General features: G+C 42.9%; 1 protein-coding gene across 6 annotated transcripts in view; it reads left to right on the forward strand.

The window, feature by feature from the left end:
* Positions 1-23,328, forward strand: part of BACH2 (BTB domain and CNC homolog 2) — a 373,875-nt gene that overhangs the window by 89,448 nt on the left and 261,099 nt on the right. For all 6 annotated transcript variants that reach the window (XM_070450113.1, XM_070450108.1, XM_070450109.1 and 3 more), the window contains exon 2: positions 4,392-4,504. Coding sequence is in view for 1 of the 6 variants with exons in the window: in XM_070450109.1 (XP_070306210.1) it covers positions 4,496-4,504 (9 nt within the window). In the remaining 5 variants the exon portion in view is untranslated. The remainder of the gene's footprint in view (positions 1-4,391; positions 4,505-23,328) is intronic.

A 23,328-nucleotide genomic window follows, 5' to 3' on the forward strand; every position in this document is an offset into this window, starting at 1 on the left:
CAACCCATGAAATTGACTCTCCTATGGTGGAGGATATTAGGGATATTTCTCTCATCTGTTAACGTCATTTCTGACGCTCCTAAGTCCTAGATTTAGAGAATTTCTCCTAGACTCCTACCACCTTGCCTGCTCTCCCTTTCTCTCCAAGCACCCATTCATCTTTTTATTCCCTTATTCCTTTTCCACAAGCTCTTGGGTCCTCACGCTCTGGCCCTTTGCTCAGGCTCCTGGATTCAGTGGTGAGAGGGCAGGGACTGGAGGCCTGATTCACAGGCTGACCTCAGGCTGTGTTGTATGTAAAACCAGTGGGAACTTGGACAAAGTGAGGCATAAACCACTGGCTCCTCTTGGCATGTTTCCTGTAGGGAGTGCCAAAACTCCCCAGCTTTGAGTTATATCAGAAAAGACTTCTAAAATGAGCATCTTGGTAGAGACTGAGGAGTTGGAGTGGGGAGAAAAACCCAGCTCATCATATTCCATTGATTTCTTACTGGTATTTAATGCCACTGAAGGTGTTAAGTCACTCAGTTGTGTCCGATTCTGCGACCCCACAGACTGTAGCCTACCAGGTTCCTCTGTCTATGGAATTTTCCAGGCAAGAATACTGGAGTGGGTAACCTTTCCCTTCTCCAAGGGATCTTCCTGACCCAGGGACCAAACCTGGATCTCCCACCTTGCAGGCAAATTCTTTACTCTCTGAGCCACCAGAATCATTGATTATTGGTAATAAGTATTTGTTGCATTTTCAAGGGCTGAGACATAGCGCAGCACACACACAGCCATTTGACCTGGTTGAGCTTCTCTTTAGAGTAGGGAGGAGAGAGTGAAGTTGGCTTCTGTCCTCACTGTGCCTCTCCACGCCATTATCAGTGATCCAGTTTAACATACTCTTCTCTGTGGTAGGTGGAGATTGATGGTAAATAAATAGTGGTGAAACAGGTAGGCCCGGTCTTCACTTTACTCCGACTCCCACTTGCTGACACCCGAGCCCTGAGAGTGTGTCCTCCCGGAGAAGCCCTGGGATGTGGCGCTGTCTCCAGGAGCCTCAGGACTGGCTGGTGAGGGGCTCGGCCGTGTCGCTGAACCTGTCCGCAAGGCCCTTTTGCTCGCCTGCCCTTTGCTTTGCTCCGTTTCTGTGGCCTCCACCTTTCCTTCTCATTCTCTTTGCTCTCGTCTTCTTACGTGTGCCTGCCCCTACCTTCTGCTCACCCACACTTCTTAACCCGCCTGGAAGGATGAACTGCAGTTCAACTGAGCTTTCAGACGCCTGAGGTTGACCATGGGCTTTGTTTTGCTGCTTGAGCCAATCCTGTTGGGAGTGACTGAGTGGAAGTCACACGCGGGGTGGCGTTTCTTCAGCTGCCCTTGAAAGGCCTCAGCTTCTTGAACAATTAAAAAGAAACATTGAAAACTAGAATAAAAGAAGAAACACTCCCTTAATTCTACTATGGTAGCTCTGATATCCTTTCCCTGAATGCCTTATACTTGAGTCAGTCTTATTTTTTAAGCTGTGGATTTTTCTAAGCTTCTTCATAAATTGAATTGGCTATAAAACAACCAGGTTCTCTGCATCTCAAAGGAGATTGAAATAACTTGATAGACTAAGGCTAGTCTTTTCCGATGCTGTCCAGAAGCACACTGATCCAGTTTCTAACTCTGTCGTTCGTTTGCTAAGGTTATTTGTGTTAATTGTGATCTTTCAGTGTGTATTTATGTTTTATTGGGGGAGGTTCTTTTATTTGTGGTCTTTGAACTTATTTTAATTCTATAGTATCTTGAAATGAAGTCACTTCCAGCACAGGGTCTACTGCCTACTACAGCATGACTAAGAAGAATTCTTTTTCCTCTCTGCATCCAATTTCCTAATTAGGAAAACTACCACCCAGATTGATCCCAGTACTGAAGAATATAAAAATGCATTGTACAGTTTTGAGCGCAGTATAAGGTGTTCTTAACAGTACTTTTTAAAAAAAGATTTGTGATCCTGGACATGGAAAGATTTTCTTCTTCTAAAAAAAGTCCTGAAGGCCATCTGCAACGTTTATCAACATTGTTTTTAAGGCCTTCCATTAAGAGTCATGACATCACTCTCAGCCCTATGAGTGAGAGCAAAGAAAAAAAAATCTGTTCATAATATTTATTAAGAATTTTCTAAGTGATTAATATTTCCTTTGGAGAGTTTTTATTCTGACTTTGCTGTAGAACCGACATACATGAAAACGATACAAGAACACTTGGCAGGGGTGACGGACAGGAGAAGATCCAAAATTAGTGTACTGCAAGCTATGTAAGCAAGTTCTCAGGGCATGGGGATAGTGGGATGATTGGAACTGGGTGGGGTTTCCTTGGGGAAATTATGCTCAAGAATCCTTGCCTGTTTGTTATTATCTTCTTGTGCCCACCTTTCCTGTGTACCAGTGTGTCCCTTTGAATGGAATTGTGACATCAGGCATCTCTGCCAGGTTTTTGAACAAACTTCCCAGTTAATTGTTGGGCCATAGTTTTTAAACGGATCAAGTACATATGTCAGAAAGGAAATAACATGTCTAGATTTCTCTTTAAAACACCGAAATTCATTAACATCTGCTTCTAGAAATTCAGAGAGATAAATTACATGCAGAATTTTCTTTCAGTCACTTTTAAGCTCGGTTAGAATTAGATATTGAATTTTCTTGGCTTCGAAGCAGTGATTACCCAGGTCTCGTGTACAGCTGAGGGTGTTTCTGGATGTATTTAGGCTACAGAGGCAGAACTTCAGGGTCTCGCGTGTTGTACATCATTGTTAAAATATGTTATTGCTATGACTGAATGTAATATTTTCTTTGGAATTTATGTGTCTCAAATAGCCGAGGAGTGATCGGCAGTCTCCTCTCCCTGTCTTCTGATTTATAATAATATTGTGTTTGCAGAATGATAATGTGCGTGGAGTAAGGGTTTATCTTTTGAAAACGTGTATTGCAAAATCATTTCTTTCTTAGCGAAAGATGTTAAAATGGAGAATACAACCTTGAACTTAAGTGCCTTCGACTCAGTCAGCAGACATGCCTCATGTTGTTCTCCAGTAGACGAAGGCTGGCTGCTAAAAACTAAAGGTGATGCTGGGCCAGTGGGATTCTGCATACTTCTCCCTTTTCCTCTTGAATGTTTTCTACACTGTTGTTATAATTAAAAATAATATATTTTTAAGACACCGCAGTTCTGCTTGAACCTCGAATTCCAGGCTTTATGGAAAGATTCAGATATATAAATCCTTCCTAGCTGCAACCTGAAAACATATAGAAATAAGGCGATTATAAGGCACCTTACAATGTTTTGTTCTCTTTTCAAATCTTCCCAGAAAAATCTTTCAAAGGAAAAGGCTACCAATCCAATTAAGTGGTTGAATATATTTTCTTTATTTATTTTTCCTTAATATTTGATTAATGAAGAATCCTGGAACTGAACAAGGACCATTGTGTTTTAAAATATAATTCAAATGGATCAAAAAACCTACCTAAAGAACCAACAATGTGAATAAAAACATGGACCCTGTTTCCCACTTGAGGGGATGTTGGGTCATCTGCTTCATTTGGCCCATGGAAAACAGACGTCCTCTGGCACACTGCCTTTCAGAAGGCTCCATGGGAGGCTCTAGCTATGAAGTCCTGACAGTGGGACAGTCAGGCTCCCCCAAATGCTGGTCTGCTTCTTGGTTTGTTTGTTTTCTTTCTTTTTTACCACATCATGCAGCATGTGAGATCTTAGTTCCCTGACCAGGGATTGAACCCATGCCCCCTTCAGTGAAAGTGCAGAACGTTAACCACTGGGCCACCAGGGATGTCTCAGCTGGTCTGTTCCTTTGCTCCTTGTGGGCTGCTTGGATGCTGTTGAGATTTGGCACGTTTGCAGCTTGTATGTTGGGGCCTGTCCCTTCCCAAGGAGACTGAAGGCTGCGCTCGAAGCCCTTATGTGACCGCCCTCTCCAGCCTCCTGGCCGCTGCATCCTCAGCACTCGGGGCGCAGTAAGCACTCAGAACACAGGTGTAGAATGAATGAGTCTTCTTCGCCGCGTGCATCCACAGTCACTCAGGACATATGACGTCCAACTCTTCCTCGGACACTGGTGAGCCTGGTGTCTGCGGCCTCAAGACTCTTGATTGGACTCTCTAGACCTGCACCATCCATTATGGTGACCACTGACCACACATGGCTATTTACATTGAGCTTTAATTAAAATTACACAGAATTTAAAGTCCAGCCCTCAGTTGCACTGGCCAGCATTCAAGTACTTGGTAGCAATGTATGGCTCGTGGCTACCATACTGGATAGGCATGGAGCCTTGCCATCATGGCAAAAAGGCCCCCTGGACACAGGACTGCTCTGAAAGATCTTTTCTTTGTTTGTGATTGCAGTGCAGCTGTCTGCTTCAGGAAGTGAGGTCAGCAGGAGCAGGGAGAATCCTTAAGAGCTGCCTTGCGCTGTGACATGTCTGATTCCTTGCTGCAGTCCCTACAGCATGAACAAGGTAAGAGGCACTTTGCGGACTCATCCTTTGTGTCTTCTTTATGGTACCATGAATTTCCCTGGCTACGTGATGTCTTTCTGTGATGTGAGCAGGTTGTGTCTCCTGCCAGAAGCATTATGGAGGTTGGCAAGCAGTGTCGACAGGCAGGGTCACAGGCTGCTGGTGACGTAGCCTTCTAGAGGCATGAACTGTGTTTGTCGGAGGCCTCTGAGCAGCCAGACTGTCGGTTGTTCGTATAATTGTCTTGGCGTGGATGTTGGAAGACGGAGGCTCTAGGGCCAAGCTCCCTGGGTTTAAATATCAGCCAGCTTTGAGGAGCCTGGGAAAGTGGCTTGATGGCTCTGTGCCTCAGTTTCCGCATCTGTAAAATGCTGGTGATGATGGTATGTAACTCGCAGGGTTGTTTAAAGGATGAAATGAGTTGAAATGTGTCCAGTGTTTAATACAGCCCGTGTCTGTGTTATAAGCTGCTGCTGCTGCTGCTGCTAAGTTGCTTCAGTCGTGTCCAACTCTGTGCGACCCCATAGACGGCAGCCCACCAGGCTCCCCCGTCCCTGGGACTCTCCAGGCAAGAACACTGGAGTGGGTTGCCATTTCCTTCTCCAATGCAGGAAAGTGAAAAGGGAAAGTGAAGTCGCTCAGTCGTGTCCGACTCTTCGCGACCCCATGGACTGCAGCCCACCAGGCTCTTCCATCCATGGGATTTTCTGGGCGAGAGTACTGGGGTGGGTGCCACTGCCTTCTCCGACGTGATAAGCATTCGATCAGTTTTTGCTGTTGTTGTTTTGGGTGTTGGGGACACTGTTGTCCCTCAGATAATGTTTCCAGCGAGCCTTGGGTGAAGGTGGCGCCGGTGGTGAAGAACCCACCTGCCACTGCAGGAGACTTAAGAGACATGAGTTCGATCCCTGGGTTGGGAAGACCCCCAGGAGGAGGGCATGGTATCCCACTCCAGTATTCTTGCCTGGAGAATCCTATGGACAGAGGAGCCTGGCAGGCTACAGTCCATGGGGTTACACAGAGTCAGACACGACTGAAGCGACTTAGCACAGCCTGGCAACATTTGCATTTATTCCTTGATTGATTACTCAGCACGCAGTGATTGACTGCCAGATGGGCACTCTGGGTAAAAATGATGAATGGGGCTGAGGTCCTGCCTTCAGCAGGTGACAGACAACTTAGGGGCACTGTGACCAGTATGAGATGGGTACCAGCAGCTGGGGAAGCACAGAAGAAACATCTTTCTTTAAGGAATCTGGAAAGGAGCGTATAGAGGAAGTGACGTCTCGAGTTGGATTCTGCATGCTACACGGTCATTTCTTGGGCACAGAAGCATGGCAGGGCATTCCAGGTGAAAGAAACCACCTGTGTAGAGGTGCAGAAGCTTATGAACAAGTCTGCCATGCGTAGAGAACAACAGAGTTTGTGTGGCTGTAGCAGGATTTCTCAGCCTTGACACTGTTGATGTTTGGATCAGGAAGTCCTTTGTCGTGAGAGGCTGTCTTTGGTGTTGGAGGTGTTTAGTAGCATTCATCTTCCTCCACTTTAGTGTGATGATGAAAAATGTCCCCACACGTTGGCCAGTGTCCCTTTAGGGAACCAGAAAGGCCTGCTTGAGAACACCTGCCCTGCTGGAAGATGGCAGATAGGAGACCAGAGAAGGGTGGAAGGGTTGCATTCTGAGAGCCTCTGAAGGATTTAAAACAGGGGAGAGACAGTTCCAGAGACCGCAGCGAGAGGTAGCCAGGGGAGCTGGACAGCGCTTTCAGGTGATTGGGTCCTAAAAACCTCTTATGGGACTCCTAGACTTTAGAAAGCCCATGTAACTTGTTGAGGTTCTTTTGCTAAGGTCCCTTTTCCAGGGGCAGTTTTTCTCATGGCCATTGTTTGGCCTTTCTATGGGCATGGTTGCTTAACCCTGTCAGAAGAGACCAGAAAAAAGTAAGCCATTGTTTTGGAGGTTTTTTGGCCATGCTGTGAAGCATGTGGAATCTTAGTTCCCTGACCAGGGATCGAGCCCCTGCCCCCTTCCCTGGAAGCGCAGTCTTAACCACTGGACCATCAGGGAAGTCCCAACACATTGTTTTTTGAGAGATTTTCATTTGACAGCCAAGCCAAAGAGAAAGAAAACTTTGCTGACCTTTCCCCCGTTTGGCTTCAATACTTAAACCTTTTTTTTTTAATCCATATTTTTTTTAATTGAAGTATAGTTGCTGGGATAGTTGGATGGCATCACTGACTCAATGGCCGTGAGTGAGAGAACTCAGAGAGACAGTGAAGGACGGGAAAGCCTGGAGCGCTGCAGTTCATGGGGTCACAGGGTCGGACTTGACTGAGCACCTGAACAACCACAGTAGTTGCTGGACAATATTATACAAGTGACAGGTGTACAATGTAGTGATTCACAACCTTTAAAGGCTGTGCTCCATTTATAGCTGTTATACAATACTGGCTACATTCCCGTGTTGTGCGGTCTATCCCTGTAGCTTACCTTACACCTAAGAGTTGATATCTCCTACTGCCCCACCCCTGTTCTGACCCTCCCCCTTCCTTCTGCCCACTGGTAGCCACTAATTTATTAGTTCTCTACTTAGGAGTCTGTTTCTTTTCTGTTGTATTTGTTAGTTTGTTGTATTTTTTTAGATTCCACACATAAGTGAAATCATACGGTATTTGCCTTTCTCTGACCTGTTCACATAATGCCCCCGACAGTCTTTGAAGAGTGAGCTTTGGGGTCCTGAAAGGTGCTCTTGCCCAAGGTCAGGATTGGAAGTGGGGGAGGGAAGGCAGTTCATCATGGTGGTCCTTGCAGGCCTTGGCTTCTATCATTGGCAGTTTGATGTAGCGCAAAGCTAAGACAACTCTTGGGAAATCTCAGATTGGCAAACACAGTCTGCTGTGACAGCCCTGCCCTGAGTTTCTCCAGGGCAACGCAAGACCTGATGTCATGGTTTGGCTCTTGACACACAGCCAGGAACCAGACTCAGAAATTTCAGAAGTCCCGGTAGGTGTGTCGGTGGCTTGAGAGGTTATGTTCTTGCCTGAATGACCCAGTGAATGTTTTATTTTATGTTATTTTAAGTCAAAGTGGTGATTAAGCATGATGTGTAACTAAGCGTGATGTGTAACCTTCATCGGTCAGCATTTTTCTTATAGTTTTCTTGGCATAAGACAAAAAAAATAGGTCACCCCCTGGGAAGGAAACAGACCTTGGCATAAGTAAAACTAGACAGTCACCTCATCAGTTAGGATATTTGTTAGAACGTTGGAAATATTTTTGAGGGTGTGACTGATTTTCTAAGTAGAAATGTTCCTAGAAAGTTGGAGACAGATATCTGAGTTGTACGTTTTCCACTTCCTTGGACATACACCACGTAATCACGCTCCTTCCTTCCCAAACCCCAGCTCGCTTTGTGACACTTTAACTAGAGACATGTTTGGATGTAGGGGGGCTGGGACATCCTCGGGTCCAGGGCTGCTCCTCTGAAACACCGCAGCGATTCTGATCACCGTTAGGCACTGACCGCTCCCTTTTGGGCCAGTTGGAAACAGAACCCTCTAGAAAACATAGGCATGGCCACACGGCATCAAAAATTGGCAGTTTGTCTAACTAATTTAATGGGGATAATCTGATAGTGAACCCCTGGGAGCCAGATAGGGCCTTCATCCCTCACATTCTGGAACCTTCTCTGTGGGCCCGGGTCTGGAATGCACCTGCCTGGAAGGGGTGTGCGTCTGGCCCTCCGGTAGCCAGCAGGCTGGTAAGTACCTCAGTGCTGGCAGAAAACAGAGGGCATCCCAGCCACCACAGTCTTCACCGTGAGCTTAGGGCCATTTCCGGAGCTGCTGTACACGGGATGTGTCAGGTTGATACCCGACTCATAAGCTTTATACAGGGTGGATGCCCTCACGTCTCTTCACCTTTTCGGTATTGTAAACACACTTTAATGGTTGTACATTTCTGGGCTTTGTGCTCTAGCCTCACGTTTAAGGAAACTGTGTGTGTGCAAATTTCCCCAGGGTGCTCATACTCCCTGGGCTTTAGGCAGACTTGCAGACTGTGTTTCCAACTTTCATATTCCCCTTGGAGCTTTTTGCAAGAGCTGACTTTCTAATCTTTTGTGTTGATCAAAAACTTTATAATTGGGATTTCACTTTAAATTTGTCCAGCATCTTTACCCTTTCTACTTTCTTGGTTATCCTCTTGTTAATATATAATAAGTATATATTATAGCTTACTATTATAAATTTTGCTCACCAGAAGGATTATTGTTTTGTGTTTATATGTGTTATTTGTATGTGTTTTCCTGCTGTCAAGAGAGGATTTTAGCCTGTAACTTAGGCAATCATAGCCAAATGAGAGGTTGGACAGAATGGGATTTTGTGGACGTAAACTGGGCAAGGTGGTGTGCATTTAGGACATGCCACTTTGTAACACAGAACCACACTTACAGGAACACAGTTCTGCTTTTGAAAGAGCTCTCTTCCTAGAAGCAACCTTGGAATTATGATCCTCAACTCCTTCTCTCATGGTCATCATTCTCAGGAAGGCACATCGCATGATGTTCTCTGCCTTGAATTTATGAGGACACTCCATCTGATTGAAAAATAATTGATTTTTCCATTATTGCCCAGAATGCTCCTCACTCTACCCCCACAGTGAAAATGAATCTTCTTAGAACTGTTTCTTCCTTATCATGTTCAGATAAGGCTAAATCTGATTGTTACTGCCTTAGACATGCGCCATGGCATCAAATGGAGGAAGGTGGTATCTCTTCTCTCTCTTGTTGGGTAGATGCCACTATTTTGCTTACTTGCCCGACATAACTTTTTCTCTGAATATTTTCCAGTCTTCAGCGCCATATCCTACCGTGCCAAGTTTGGGGCAGTTTCTCCCTTACACGCAAATCAGTATCTCTGCAGTTGATAGAAAAGTAACACTGGAAATTTCATTTCTGCCTTCCTCTAGAGTTTTTCTCACTTTGCTACTCCTTTATATGAAGTAGAGAAGTCCAGGACTCACACCCTTGGGTCGTCCCATGAGGCACCTGGCAACACATAACAGCATCAGGTCCTTCATCCTTCAGCACATTTATCACGTATGCACTGCGTACCATGACCATGTTTGCTATTCACCAGGGAACAAAACAAAGGTCTTGACTGTCCAAAGCCTCCGTTCTGGCCAACATGAGGACTTGTCTCACTCCAGAGTTTAATAAGCATGCACCTGATGTTCAAACCTTCTCCATTTGAAACTTCTTCCACCTGAAGAGCAAGTTAACAGAGCTACTGGACGCCGGATAAGGGCTTGGTGAACAGTGAATGTGTAAGATCTCTCTCCTCCCCATTCTAGGACACGCTGGGTGACTTTACCCAGTGACCAGTCTTTATTTTATGAGTCTCCACTGTTGTTTTTCTGAAGGCAAATGGCCAAATTCCCGTCCTGGCAGACTTTGGAGAAACGTCACACACTTCAAAAACCAATGACACGGAAACAAATACAAATACAGCTTAAATCATCTTGGAATAAGGAGGGCCTTATTAATATCTAGTGACAGAAATGGTAGCGGAAGAAAATGTATTTGTGTAAAACCTGAAGATGTTTTTCCATCAGAAGACATTCTGAACTATCCTAACACATAGGAGACTAGCCGGGCAACATACACAACACATATACAACACATGTGTCAGACAGTTAGCTAACTTATGAAAAACTCTTGAGCATTAGGAAGATGAGTGATTCCTTTAATAGAAAATGGGAAAGAACAGAAAGATAAAGTCAATAAAGGAAGAAATGTGATCAGCAAATAATTTACAAGAAAGTACCCAATCCCAGAAGTTATTAAAGTAAGACACATTAAAATGATGAGATAGTATTTTCTACCTATACAGTCGATGAGATTTTATTTCTGCCTATACAGTCGAGGAGGATTTATTACCAGTTACTCATCAAAGGCATAGATAGGGCTGACCACCCTCTCTCATTCACCGTTAATGAAAGAGCATGTTTCTCAAGACTTCGTGTGTATCAAAGCCTCCAAAATACACGTACCTTTTGGCTCAGAAATTCCATGTCTAGAACTCAGTGAAAATTGTCATAGATGTGTGTAAAAATTTAGCTACGATTTTCATTATATATTATCATAGTAACTTTAAAAAAATAATAACCATGGTATATCCAGACAATAAAAATGACGAGGGATGGAAGAATATTTAATGATATAAAAAGATGTTCCCAATAAATTGTAAAGAAGGCAAGTTATTAATACATAACAATATATACAGTTTGATTATTATTTTTTATTAAAAGATGCCCTTCTGCCCACAGCAAAGAGATTGCAGATAACGTCAAAGTACTAAGGGCATTGTCTTCTTTTTGCTTATATGTTCTAAATTTTCTTAAGCATTGTGAATTCTTTCCTACTAAAAATAGTACTTTGAAATAAGGCATGCAATTATCTTTAAGATAGAGACTTCACTAAATATTAAAAATATATATGATGAAGAAGACTCTGTGGTGGACTTCCCTGGTGGCCCAATGGTTAAGGCTTCACCTTCCCGTGCAAGGGGTGTGAGTTCAAGCTAAGATCCCACACGCCTCGATGCCAAAACACCAAAACATGAAACAGAAACAATATTCAGTAAAGACTTAAAAAAAATGGTCCACATTTGAAAAAAAAAGACTATGAGGATTTTGCCCAGAATTCTGGCAGTGTTTTTCCTGAGGACAGGTATAAGGTATGCATGTTTCTTATTTAAGAAAATATCTTTCTGTGAGAAGAGACACCTGAGAGCTCTCTCCGTTAACCCCTTCACACGGTGAAGAAAGGCCAGATGAGGATGACATCATGAGAAGTGACCATCTACACGCCAGGAGGGAAGTGCTCACGGGGAACCGGTCCTACTGGACTGGTTTGCACAGTCTCCATAACTGTGCAAATATCAATGGCTGTTGTTTAAAAAAAATTTTTTTATTTTCAACTTTCTTGCAATTAATATTTATATGTATGATTTACAATCAGAAAAAGCAGGCATTTTACAATAAATACATTTTTAGCTGTTTTGCATTTGAGGTACAAGTGGGTGGAAATATTTAATGGCAGATAAAAAGAGAGAGAAGCATTGGTCAAACAGATCTGAATGTAGAAGTCATTCTATTTGACATATTACCAGGAAGGAATATTTTAATGTTCCAGCGTTTTAGAGGCAGTAGTATATTGAGAAGGAAATGGCAACCCACTCCAGTATTCTTGCCTAGAGAATCCTATGGACAGAGGAGCCTGGTGGGCTGCTGTCCATGGGGTTGCACAGAGTCGGACATGACTGGGGCAACTTAGCATGCATGTATGCATTGGAGAAGGAAATGGCAACCCACTCCAGTATTCTTGCCTAGAGAATCCCAGGGACTTAGCAGCAGTATATTGAGAAATGCTCTAGAAAAGATACTGTCCCTTGATTCAGTGACTATTACATCCTCTTACTCATCACATCCTCTTATTCAAGATACTGCTGAAGTGCCAAGTTTAGACCAATGGTTTTCAAGCTGTGGTTTGGGGACCCTGGGGTGCCCACTTACTGGCCACCTGAAAAGTCAAAACTATTTTCATAATAATACTGAGACATTTTTTGCCCTTTCCACTGTCTCTTGAGTATATAGTACATTTTGAGAGGCTCCATGACCTGCTATGATGTCATCCCCCCCGATGGCTGTTGGTGTGTTTGCTTGTGTTTTCCTGTTCCGAGAATGTCTCCATTTTAATTTTTAATAGGATAAAGTGTGTGAGTCACTCAGTCTGTCCAACTCTTTGTGACCCCATGGACTGCAGCCCACCAGGTTCCTCTGTCCATGGAATCCTCCAGGCAAGAATACTGGAGTGGGTTGCCATTTCCTACTCTAGGGAATCTTCCCAACCTCAGGATCGAACCCGAGTCTCTCGCTTTGCAGGCAGATTCTTTACCCTCTGAGCTACCAGGAAGCCCCACCTTGACAGAAATAACTGACCTGAACAAAGGCTCTTTAGGGTCTGCAATCATTTTTAAGCATATCCTCAGATAGGAGTCTAGTCTGTGCTTGGGTCCTGTGTTGGGCAGTAGTTACTCTAAGAAGAAGGTGGTCCCTGACCCCTGGTCCAGGAGGGCCCTGGACATTGTAGCACATCTGTCCTCACCTTCTGCATCTTTACGGAAACATTGCCCTTGTTCTTTATTTTTAAAACTTTACTTTGTGGAGTTTATGAGGCTGCATGAAATTTTGTTAACACAAGGGTGACATGTAAATTGAGTTCTGCTGAATGTGAGGTGTATGGGAATGGTGAAATTATACCTGCACTCTCTTGCCTTTGTACTGCACTGGGCAAGTCTGCATTTTTAGGATGAAAACAGGAAAATAATTTCCTTCTGGGAGATATAGGAGTGTATATTTAAAATAAACATAACCTGTACAGATGAGCCTATTTGCAAAGCAGAAATAGAGACAGAGACATAGAGAACAAATGTATGGACATCAGGAAATGGGGGATGAGATGGGTGGGAGATTGAGATTAACATATACTGGGATTGACATATACGCGCTATCGATACTATGTATAAAATAGATAATTAATAAGGACCTACTGTGTAGCACAGGGAACTCTATAATCAGTGTTCTGGGGTGACCTAAATGGGAATAAAATCCAACAAAGAGGGGTTATATGTAAACACATGGTGGATTCACTTTGTTGCACGGTAGAAGCTCACGACGTTGTAAAGCAGCTAGGTGTGAAAGGGTCAGTCGCTCAGTCGTGTCCGACTCTTTGTGGCCCTGTGGACTGGAGCCCACCAGGCTCCTCTGTCCACAGAATTCTCCAGGCAAGAATACTGAGTAGGTTGCCATTCCCTTCTCCAGAGGATGTTCCCGACCCAGGGATCAAACCCAGGTATCCCGCGTTGCAGACAGATTCTTTACCATCTAAGCCACTAGGAAAGCCCATGATACTCCAATAAAAATTAATAAAATTAAAAACACAACCTAGTGGATGGTCAGCTTGGCATGAAGTAGGGAGGAGACAAACTTGGAGTTAACTGAGTATGTTTATGCTTATCTGTCTTTAAAATGCGCGCATGTCTAGAACTTGTGTTTGTAAACATATGTAAAACAGACCTGCTATTTGAGAGCTGCATCCTTAATGATGTGGAATCTGCGCCTAGACGGTCCTCGCTACCTGGGAAGCAGCATCAGTGCCCAGGCTCCTGCTCCTCTCTGCCTCACAAGGAGCACATGTCAGCCTCAGGCGTGGGGCTCACCTCTGCCTCTCAGCGCAGCACGTGTTGGGGCAGTGGTCTGCGCCTGCTCCTCTGATCACGTGTCTTTATGGTCTGGGCTGTAAGTTGAAAATTTGAACCTTTCTGTACAGAGAACGTGGCTTCGAAGGAAGGACGCTGTGGGAGCTCTGAGACCACGGTCCCCGCGGCAGTATTACTGGTGGCTTGGCGGTGTCTCGGCTTCAGCAGCCTCACTTACCAGCTCCCCGTCATATCAGAGAAGATGAGGGAGGATCCAGACAGGGAGGGAAATTAAGGCTTCAGACTGGACTCTTGGTTTAAGACCATCCCAGACCCAGAGCAGGAGAAGGAATACGTTTTGACATGACTGCAGTCTAATTTCAAGTCTTAGAGGCTGAGCTGTGAATCATGATATGCTCTTTGAAATGTGGCCACAGCTGTTGTTGTTTGGTCACTAAGTCACGTCTGACTCTTTGAGACCCCATGAACTCTAGCCCTCCAGGCTCCTCTGTCCATGAAATTTCCCAGGGAAGAATCCTGCAGTGGGTTGCCAATTCCTTCTCCAGGGGCTCTTCCCGACCCAGGGATCGAACCCGTGCCTGCTTTGTTGCAAGCGGATTCCTTACTGTCTGAGCCACCAGGAATGCCCTTGGCTGCAGCTACTGACCATAGAACCGTTCTCACTCGGAGGAAAGAGGATGCTCGGTCTCACTTGGTCGTTTTTAGTGGCAGTTCACACACATTGTGATCGTCAGTTTGGGAATCTTACCATCCTTATTTCTTGAGGGTTTAGAGAGATGTGCTTAGGATTTCCTTGATTACAAGCTTTGCTTCATTTTTTTTTTTTCCTTAACTGACAAACTGCGCTACCAGCCTTCACGTCGAGCTGTAATTGAATGTTGACTGAACCGCGGGAGTCTTGTTCAGCCGCACCGTGTGGGACTAAGCCCACAGTCGCATCGTTAGCCGGGTCCTTTGGACACGTGATGTGTGCGCTGAGCTCTTTCTTTGATCCTGCTGGTGACTGGGCCCCTGGTAACAAAGAGGTCAGTGGATCCTGGCCCTGGGCATCGTGTGGAGGAACGCCCTGACATCCTTCTAAGCCCTCGGCTCTGCCCCTTCTCTCCCGGCTTTAATGGAGACAATTAAATTACATCCTGTTTAGCTAATTGGTGATTGGAAACCTGACTACTCAGTTGATCTGTGTCTTGTCTGTTAGAATATTAATAATCCTCTTGCTTTGCCTGATTTTGTGAACACATCTCCACCAGTGCAGTCGCTGTGTAGGAGGGGAAATACATAACAGAGAGTTTGCTTTCAACTCCAGCTTATTAATTTGAGTGCCTAATACTTCAAATTGCTTTTTATCCCTCCCTTTTTGTGCTATGGAGGCCTTATAATGTAGAGTTGTTTGATGTTTTTCCCACTTCTTGTTATCTTTAATCTCCATAAAAATAAGCCTAGCACTACTGTCTTCTGTAAGATATTTTCAGAGAGCACTGTGCTTTTGAATGTATGTACGTCCTCAGCTTTATGTTTTAAAAACCTCCTACTGTGTGATAAAATCGATACATGTACTCGCTAGAGGAGAGGTGCCTATTCTGAGTAGGTAAAACTACATAATTTGCAGAAACTCCTTAGTTAATGCTCAGAAGACATGTATTTCTTATTGCTCATAAATGACAATATTTAGGTTTAAATGCAAACATTTAGGTTTGATTAATCATAGTTTATATGTTCTTCTGGTTGATTTGCTTTTTTTTTTAATGAAATAGTTTTGTAATTTTTTACACCCTTAGACATTAGTAAAGTGGCATTATCTTGAAAGGCTAGTCTCAATTAGATATGAACGTGAGCAATTAATTAAGTTAGCCAGCATAGGCCACGGAGGTAAGGTGTCATCACATGTCAGTGATCGAGGAGCACCTGTTAATTAGAACAGTAGGAAAGCTGCAATGAGTTATGGGAGGGAAAAAAGACAATAAAAAAATGATGGGTGAAATTAGCAATATCTGCATTTCTTGTTATTTCTTAAATCCGACCCATAAACAATATGTTGTGACAGCTCTAGGATGGGATTATGGCATTTCAGGTCTGATTATGGTCTGATTATGGCTAAAAATAGATGTGTATTGAAGATCAGAAGAGGAATATTAAACAATTGAAATTTTGTGAAAGACTGATGCCGTTTCATTGTAATAATTTCCCCAAAGACACATTAGTAATGCTGCTAAATACAGACTTTAATAGACTTTAATAATGTGTACTTTAGAGGCCTGATACACAAAGGAATAATGTATAAAACATTCATTATGGAAAATTGCTACCTTTTTTATTTAATAGGAAATCTGTTGAAACAAAACCATTGCACTGCCTATGGCATTGTGTTCCTGGGTGCAAGCAGCCTGAAGAATAATTGCCACCTTCTCTTACATTTTTTCCATCTATTCTAATCAAGTTGCCATCATATTTACTTCTTTGTTCCCTGAATGAGATTAGATGGGGATTAGAAAAGAGGACTTGCATTGGATGTACTCTTGATAACATGTGGTCCAGCCTCTCCCTACGTGTGTAATCTCGGTCGAGGACCTTACCATCAGACTCCTCTTCTTCATTTACACACGGGGGGTCGTTCTACTTGCCTCATAAGGTCAAGGTAGGAGATACGAAATGTTGGCAGGGCGGAGGCTCCACGGAACAGGCACCCAATAAAATGCTTCCTATTCTGATTACTTTCTGCATCTGTTTCTCTTTGCATTTCTTGTTTCTGTGGGTGACCAGTGGGTGGGGAGAGCAGCTTGGGGGTCGAGAGAAGAAAAAAGCAATTAAAAAGAAGCCTCCGTAAGCAGCTCTGTCGCCAAGCTCTGCATTGGATTTCAATTTGATTTTAATGTGCTGCTGAGAGAGCCATGCTGTTGAAAAAGAGAGGAGAGTAAGAAGCAGATGCTTTTGGAAGAACAGTAGGGCATTTATCTCTTTTAATGAGATAACATCATTAGAGTGACAAAGTGCAGAGAATCGATACTCGAAATGGACTCGCGCTATCCTTCCAGAGTGTGGTGATGGTTCCCCTTTATAGCCGAGAATCTGCTGAATCACGAGTTCTGTCTTATCTGTTATTGGAGCCCCTGACTTTGATCTCACAGAATAGATCCACACCTTTGGAATCTGCCCAGGAGTAGAAAAACAGACTAATTGGTTAAATGAGAAGAATCCAGGGTGATTTATAAGCTGCTCTGTCATCAGGGAGCCTCAGAGGAGGCAGGTCGGGCTTTTTTGCCTTTGACTTCTATACATGGCTGCGCATCCTCACCCGCTCTCCTTGCTCCCCGCCTGCTTCCTGGTGTCAGAAACACTAATCACGTCAGGCTGTGACACTGACAGCCCTGACATTCACAACAAAGAGACCAGCAGGGGAGATGGGAAGAGAGACCTTGGAGCGGGAAGGTGAGGAGAAGCAGTAGGGGAAGGATTTTTTTTTTTTTGCACGTAAAATCCATCGCTGCAGAATCACCAACATTTCTGGGTAGATTACACTCAAGGAAAATAAAGGAAGAAGCAAGGTGAATTCTGATGGAGATAAAATTGGGCAAGGAAGATTTTTTGCTACTGTTTTTTGCCCTCTTCTCTTAGATTTCGTGTGTAGTGTATATGAGAGTGACTGAGGCTATGATTTCTTCTCATCAAGAATAAAAAGGTCATTGAAAAAATTTCCCTCCTGTGAGTTAGGAATTTGGGATGAACATCTACACCCTACCGTAGTATATAAAATAGGTAAACAACAGGACTTGCTGTGTAGCACAGGGAACTATACTTAATATCTTTTAATGACTATAATGAAAAAGAATCTGGAAAAGAACATATGTGTGTGTGTGTGTGTGTGTGTGTGTGTGTGTGTGTAAATGTATAACTGAATCAGTTGGCTGTGCACTTGAAACTAATGCAACATTGTAAATTAACTATACTTCAATAAAATTAAAAAACTAAAAAAAGTCACCTCTTCCATTATCCTAGTTTTTCTCTTCAAAACAAAGTAAAGTTAAGTCTTAGTAGGAACTGTGTGCTCTCTATGATTTTTCCTTTTACTGCCAGATTCCCATAGTTAAATCTGAACAATGACTGCTTCAGGAAAGGAATCATTGGTGAGGGGTGCTTTCTGACAAAGCTGATGAGGGGACTGGGCTGTTTAGTGTCACCCTCTGGCCACCTTACCCTTGGCCTCCCCTGCCCGCTGCAGGAAATGCTGATGCGTGGGACTTCCTTGGTTGTCCAATGGTTATAACGCCAGGTGCCACTGCGGAGGGCACATGTTCAGTCCCTGTTCTGGGAACTAAGATTCCCACATGCTACACAGCCAATAAATAAATAAATACAAATTATTTTTTTAAAAAAGAAATACCAATGTGCTTGGCAGTTTGGAGCAGGCTGCCTGTGGCCAGATCTTTCAAACACCTTTGAGTCTCCTCTCTCCCTTGGGCAACTTTCTCCATTTGGCATCCTTCTGGTGAGTGGTCTCCAGTCTCCATCTTGGATCAGTTCAGGACCTGGAAACCTGCGGCCACATCTCACGTGCGTTTGGAATCCAGATGCTATGATCTAAATTGAGCTCTGAGCTCAGGCTGAATCATCCTAGCTTTTCTATAAACAGGAGAACCCAGCTGCCAGCTCAGCTTTTGAGGTATTTTGAATTACAACTCTATGTCTTAGCAAGGATATCTGTCCTTTCACTTTTTCATGCAAGGGAAAAAATAATAATAAAAAAGGGAAACAGTGTATTGATTCCATGTTAGTTACCCTACCACAAAGGAAGTACATTTTTTGGTCTACAGTTGAGGGAAGAAGGTGTTACATGGTGACATCTCTTCAGATTAATTAAAAATAATATTGATAAAGAACTTTGAAAAAAATTGAGACCTCATTTTGCAGTATTTTGTTCTTAGTACCCAAGTAGGATTTAACACACTTGGGCCACTTGGAAGAAATGTTTCTCTGAATTTGCAAAATAATTGTTTTAAGTGAATTATTGCATAATTTAAACCTTTACATTGTGGCTTATTTAAAATTATTGAGGAACTTCTGTTTCTAGTGGCAGAGGAGAGTACATTTGTACCCTGGGGAGGGCTTGGGGGAATTACCCCCAAGTATCTTCCTGTAAACTCATATTTTCTTTGAAGTTCCCTTTTATCCTAAACGTTTACATGGATGTTACGTTGTTCTCTGTGTTCTTTGGTTTTTTTATGTAAGAGAACTTTAAAAATTACTTGCCAGTTAAATTATTCATAATTAAATCTTAATATTATTAGTAGATAAGTTAGCTATTATTACAAATAAACCCTCGATAGCCAGTGATTTGGCACAATAAAAGTTTCCTTTCTTGCTAAATTCTGACCCATTGTAGGTATTTCTGATAGGTAAAGTGCTTTTTACTTGGCAGTTATTCAAGAATCCTGAACCCAGCCTCCTGCCTCGTTCTGGCCTTGCAGTCTGTACTGGGTTTCTAGGCTGCTGTTAGGAAGTACCACAGCCCGGAGGCCTTAAATAAAAGTAATGTACTGCACCACAGTTCTGGAGGCTAGGAATCCAAGATCAAAGTGTCGGCAGAGTTGGTTTCTTCTGAGGCTGTGAGAGAAAGATCTGTACCAGGCGTCTCTCCTTGGCTTGTAGATGGCTGTCTTCTCCCTGTGACCCTTCATGTCATCTTCCTTCTGTTCCTGTCTGACCAAATTTCCCCCTTTAATAAGGACACCCGTCATGCTAGGTTCGGGCCCACCCTCTTTCAGTGTGACTTTATCTTAACTAATCACATCTGTAATTATCCTATTTCTAAATAAGGTTATTTTCTTAGAGGCTGGGGATTAGGACTTCATGAATTTGGTGGGGAAGAGAGGATTCAACCCATAATCCCATCTTTGAGGCTACTGATTGTCTGTGCGTAGATGGTGGAAGGCAGGGAGAACATGAAGAAGGAACGGTCCTCAATCCCCATAGCCCTGGAGTGAGTCCACATTGTCTCTTCATATTCCTTGGTGAGAACTAGTCGCATGTTTCCTCCTGAGTGCAAAGGGCCTGGGAAATTAGTCCCTGGCTGAGTAGTGACTGTGCTAAGTGGTTCCAGGCGAAGGCATGCGCACAAGAGCCACCCATCTTTCCAGGAAAAAGTGTCATGTATATCCTGGATCTTCCGCTGTTCCTGAGCGCCAGCCCATCCGTGGGCACAGAAGGAGATCGTATCCAAGTTTGAGAAGCCCATTCTAGCACAGCTTAGAACACTTTCCAGTGAACACTCCAAGTATTTATATGTAAATGGGTGCCTCAGCTTGCTTGCTATTTTGTTTTCTTAAGAATCTAATGTATTCTCAAGGGGATTTTATTTATACTATTAATGGATACATTTTCCTCTTATGAGACTAGTAAACTCCAAAATAATGAGGTTTTACTCTTCCCCAGAAGTATAACTTGTGGTTAGAGTGATTTCTTATGGTACAGTGACTTTTTTTTTGTTACATGTTCTATTATTACTGAAAAATGTTATGCATCCAAGAGGGAGAAAAGGATATTGTGAGTGCAGAGGACAGTTATATAACCTGCTGTGCCCATCTCAAATGGCTAGACTTTAGTATTTAATTATAAAAGCCTCGTCTTTCCTATCAGATTAGTCATTATTTCAAAAGTTGAACGTGGGTTTTGTCAGTGACTAAGTAATTGCTTTGTATGTTCCTTTGCAGTTACAGTAAGAAGTCATGAATCCTCTACATTTAGAACTGCTAAAAATTATTTAGATTTGCCTGTTGAGTAGGTTTATCTAAAGAAGGACTTGGGAAGAAATTTCCACTGTGAATTTTTGGCTTCTCAAAGTAATTTTTAAGAAATTTCACCTGAAAAAGATAGTGATAGTAATTTGAAAAGGATAAGTAGGTACAGTTTGAAAACTTGGTAGGTAGTGTGGAAACATGTGAATATTGAACCATAATATTTAAGATTTTCATTGTAAGGTCCCATGTCAAGAAAACATTCTCTTGTTTTATTGTTTTGTTACTTTAGAACACTGATGTTATCTAATGATTTAAAATCCATCAGTGGTACTATAGATTTCCTTTTGATCAAAAAACCTAACAGTGATTCTTTAGAAAGATAGTCATTTGAACAGTAGCCTTTTAATTTTCAATAGTTATAGTTTTTAATATGGCAAAATAAACTAACACAAATATTTGCGTTGTTTTAAGCATGAACTGATGTATCATTTGCTGATCTGTCTGTACCTCAGCACGATATTGTCTCTGCCTTTAAGCTTCCTCTCCAGTATATTCTGTTTTGTACACTGAGGTCAACTCTTTTTAATGCCCAGCTCAAAAGCCACCAGTATCACAAAGTCCAGTAGAAAAAGAATCCAGAAGAAAGAATGAACTAAGTCCTCATTCACATAGATGTCATGAATTCAGATTTTGGATTAGGATCTAGGATGAAGTTTATCCTTTGTAGATATTTGATTAATAATTTAACTGTTAAATCAGTACCCCTGTTTAGATATAGCAGATCCAGTATTTGAATCTGGATTTTATTGATTCCAAAACCCAGGCACATTTTCCTTCTGTCACATTGCCTCATAGGAGAGTATTTGAACTGTATTACATGGATTTGCTAAGCTAAGAGTAAATGCAGCATCCCAGGATGAATATTTTAGTTCTTGAAAGAACAAGTCTTTTGCAAATGAACAAATTAATATAGTGGCTGGAAATTAGTTTCATCTCATCATTAAAGCAACTGTAGAACTTTTACTTGCTAACACTTCAGTAGACTGCCACTTTCTAAATAAAGGAACAGCCTCAGATTCAGGAAACCTCTTAAACATCCCGTGTGTGACTAACTTGGGCTTCCCTGGTGGCCAAGTGGTAAAGAAACCCCCTGCCAATGCAGGAGACATGAATTCGATCCCTGAGTGGAGAAGATTCCCTGGAGAAGGAAATGGCAGCCCAGTCCAGTATTCTTGTCTGGGAATCCCAGGGACAGAGAAGCCTGGCGGGCTATAGTCCATGGGGTCATGAAAGAGTCGGACACGACTTAGTAAACAACAGCATGAGGCTAACTTAGAGTTCTTTAGAACTCGTGTTGATTTCCTTAAAACGGGTTTCTAATGCATACTGTCACACTTGCTCACCTTGATAAATGCACCCAGGTTATGAAGGTCTTACTGATTGGCTGAGACAAACACAGAAGAGGCAACCTTGAACCACAGGTAGGCCTGCCCTGAGGGCAAGACCAAGAAAGCCTCACTATTTCCAGTGAGAAGGTCAGCTCGAGCCCTCAGATAAAAGGAAGATCTATTCCTCTGAAAACATTTCACCTTTTCACCTTTTCTAGCAACTTGATAAGCCCGACTTCTGATGAACAGGTTGATTTAGAGTTTGGAAGGGTACCTGCATCATTTTCCATTTTATTCCATTTGCTCCCTTCACGGCCTCTGCTATGTGACTCTGGCCAAGTCACATCCTCTGTTTGAAACTTGGGGTCTGCATGGATGAGATGGAGCCGCGGGAATACATTTGGAGTTGTTCGCCTGATGTTTTAGCCTAGCTTGACTTCAGGGGTTGTCTGTAAAATATAGGAATTGAATCTGATATTTGATGTGCATATGCATTCTTCTGAAGAGATTGGTTCGTAGGTTATTATATCAGATTCTCCCGGCCTTTAGCACACAAAGAAATCAAGAAGTCAGATGATCTTGGAACTCTGTAGGGCCTCTAGCATTCTAGTTTTCTACAAATTATCTGAAGCACAGGCTGTCTTGGGCAGAATAGAGGAGAAAATGAATTCATTCTGTCTCCTTTCTGCAGTGTGACCTGGAAAGGAAAACCTGCAGTGCTTTTATTATAGGCAAGTGCTTCTGTCTTCTCTAGGGTGAGTGTTCTCTGTACAGTAAACGTTCAGTATATATTTTTGTGGAGAGTGACAAAATTCTGTTATTAGCAGAAGAGAAGAAATAGCCTATTAGTCTGAAGTGAGTGACTTTTTGATGATCAATGAGCATTTTTTTTTTTCAAACCTGAGCATTTCTTGTAGTTATCTGCAGTGGGTGTTTAAAGAATCACTGTATTAGCATGTAACTTACTTGGAATCTCAGACGTTTGAAGAGTTAGTAAGGATGCTCAGGGTTAAGAGATTGGTCCCCAGCAGTGAGGCCCGGAGGTGTGGGGTGTCCAGCTGTGCCGCTACTGCGTTTCTCTGACTGTGATTCCTGCAGTGTGGTGGGCATGCCATCTTGCTGGAGAGCCTTCTCATACGGTTCATGGCTCAGCAGATCAGCCAGCCTGAAGCAAGAGCCTTATTGCTCAGCAGATAAACAGATGAGAGAATCAGAAGAGCGCTCTGGCACCTCCCCCTTTGGGTAGGGAAGAAAAAGAATTAAGCAGCATTCCCTGGCCAGCTGTGCAGTTTGAAGCTAATGGAAGTCTGCTCTTTAATGTGACTCATGCAATTCACTGTATTGACACAATACACTATTCTCCAGAAAGTCCCGATATGATTAAAACAGACAAACAAAAACATTATTTCTTGACTACTTGGAT

The sequence above is a fragment of the Odocoileus virginianus genome, chromosome 19 (genome assembly GCF_023699985.2).
Source record: "Odocoileus virginianus isolate 20LAN1187 ecotype Illinois chromosome 19, Ovbor_1.2, whole genome shotgun sequence".
In the NCBI taxonomy this organism is placed as follows: domain Eukaryota; kingdom Metazoa; phylum Chordata; class Mammalia; order Artiodactyla; family Cervidae; genus Odocoileus; species Odocoileus virginianus.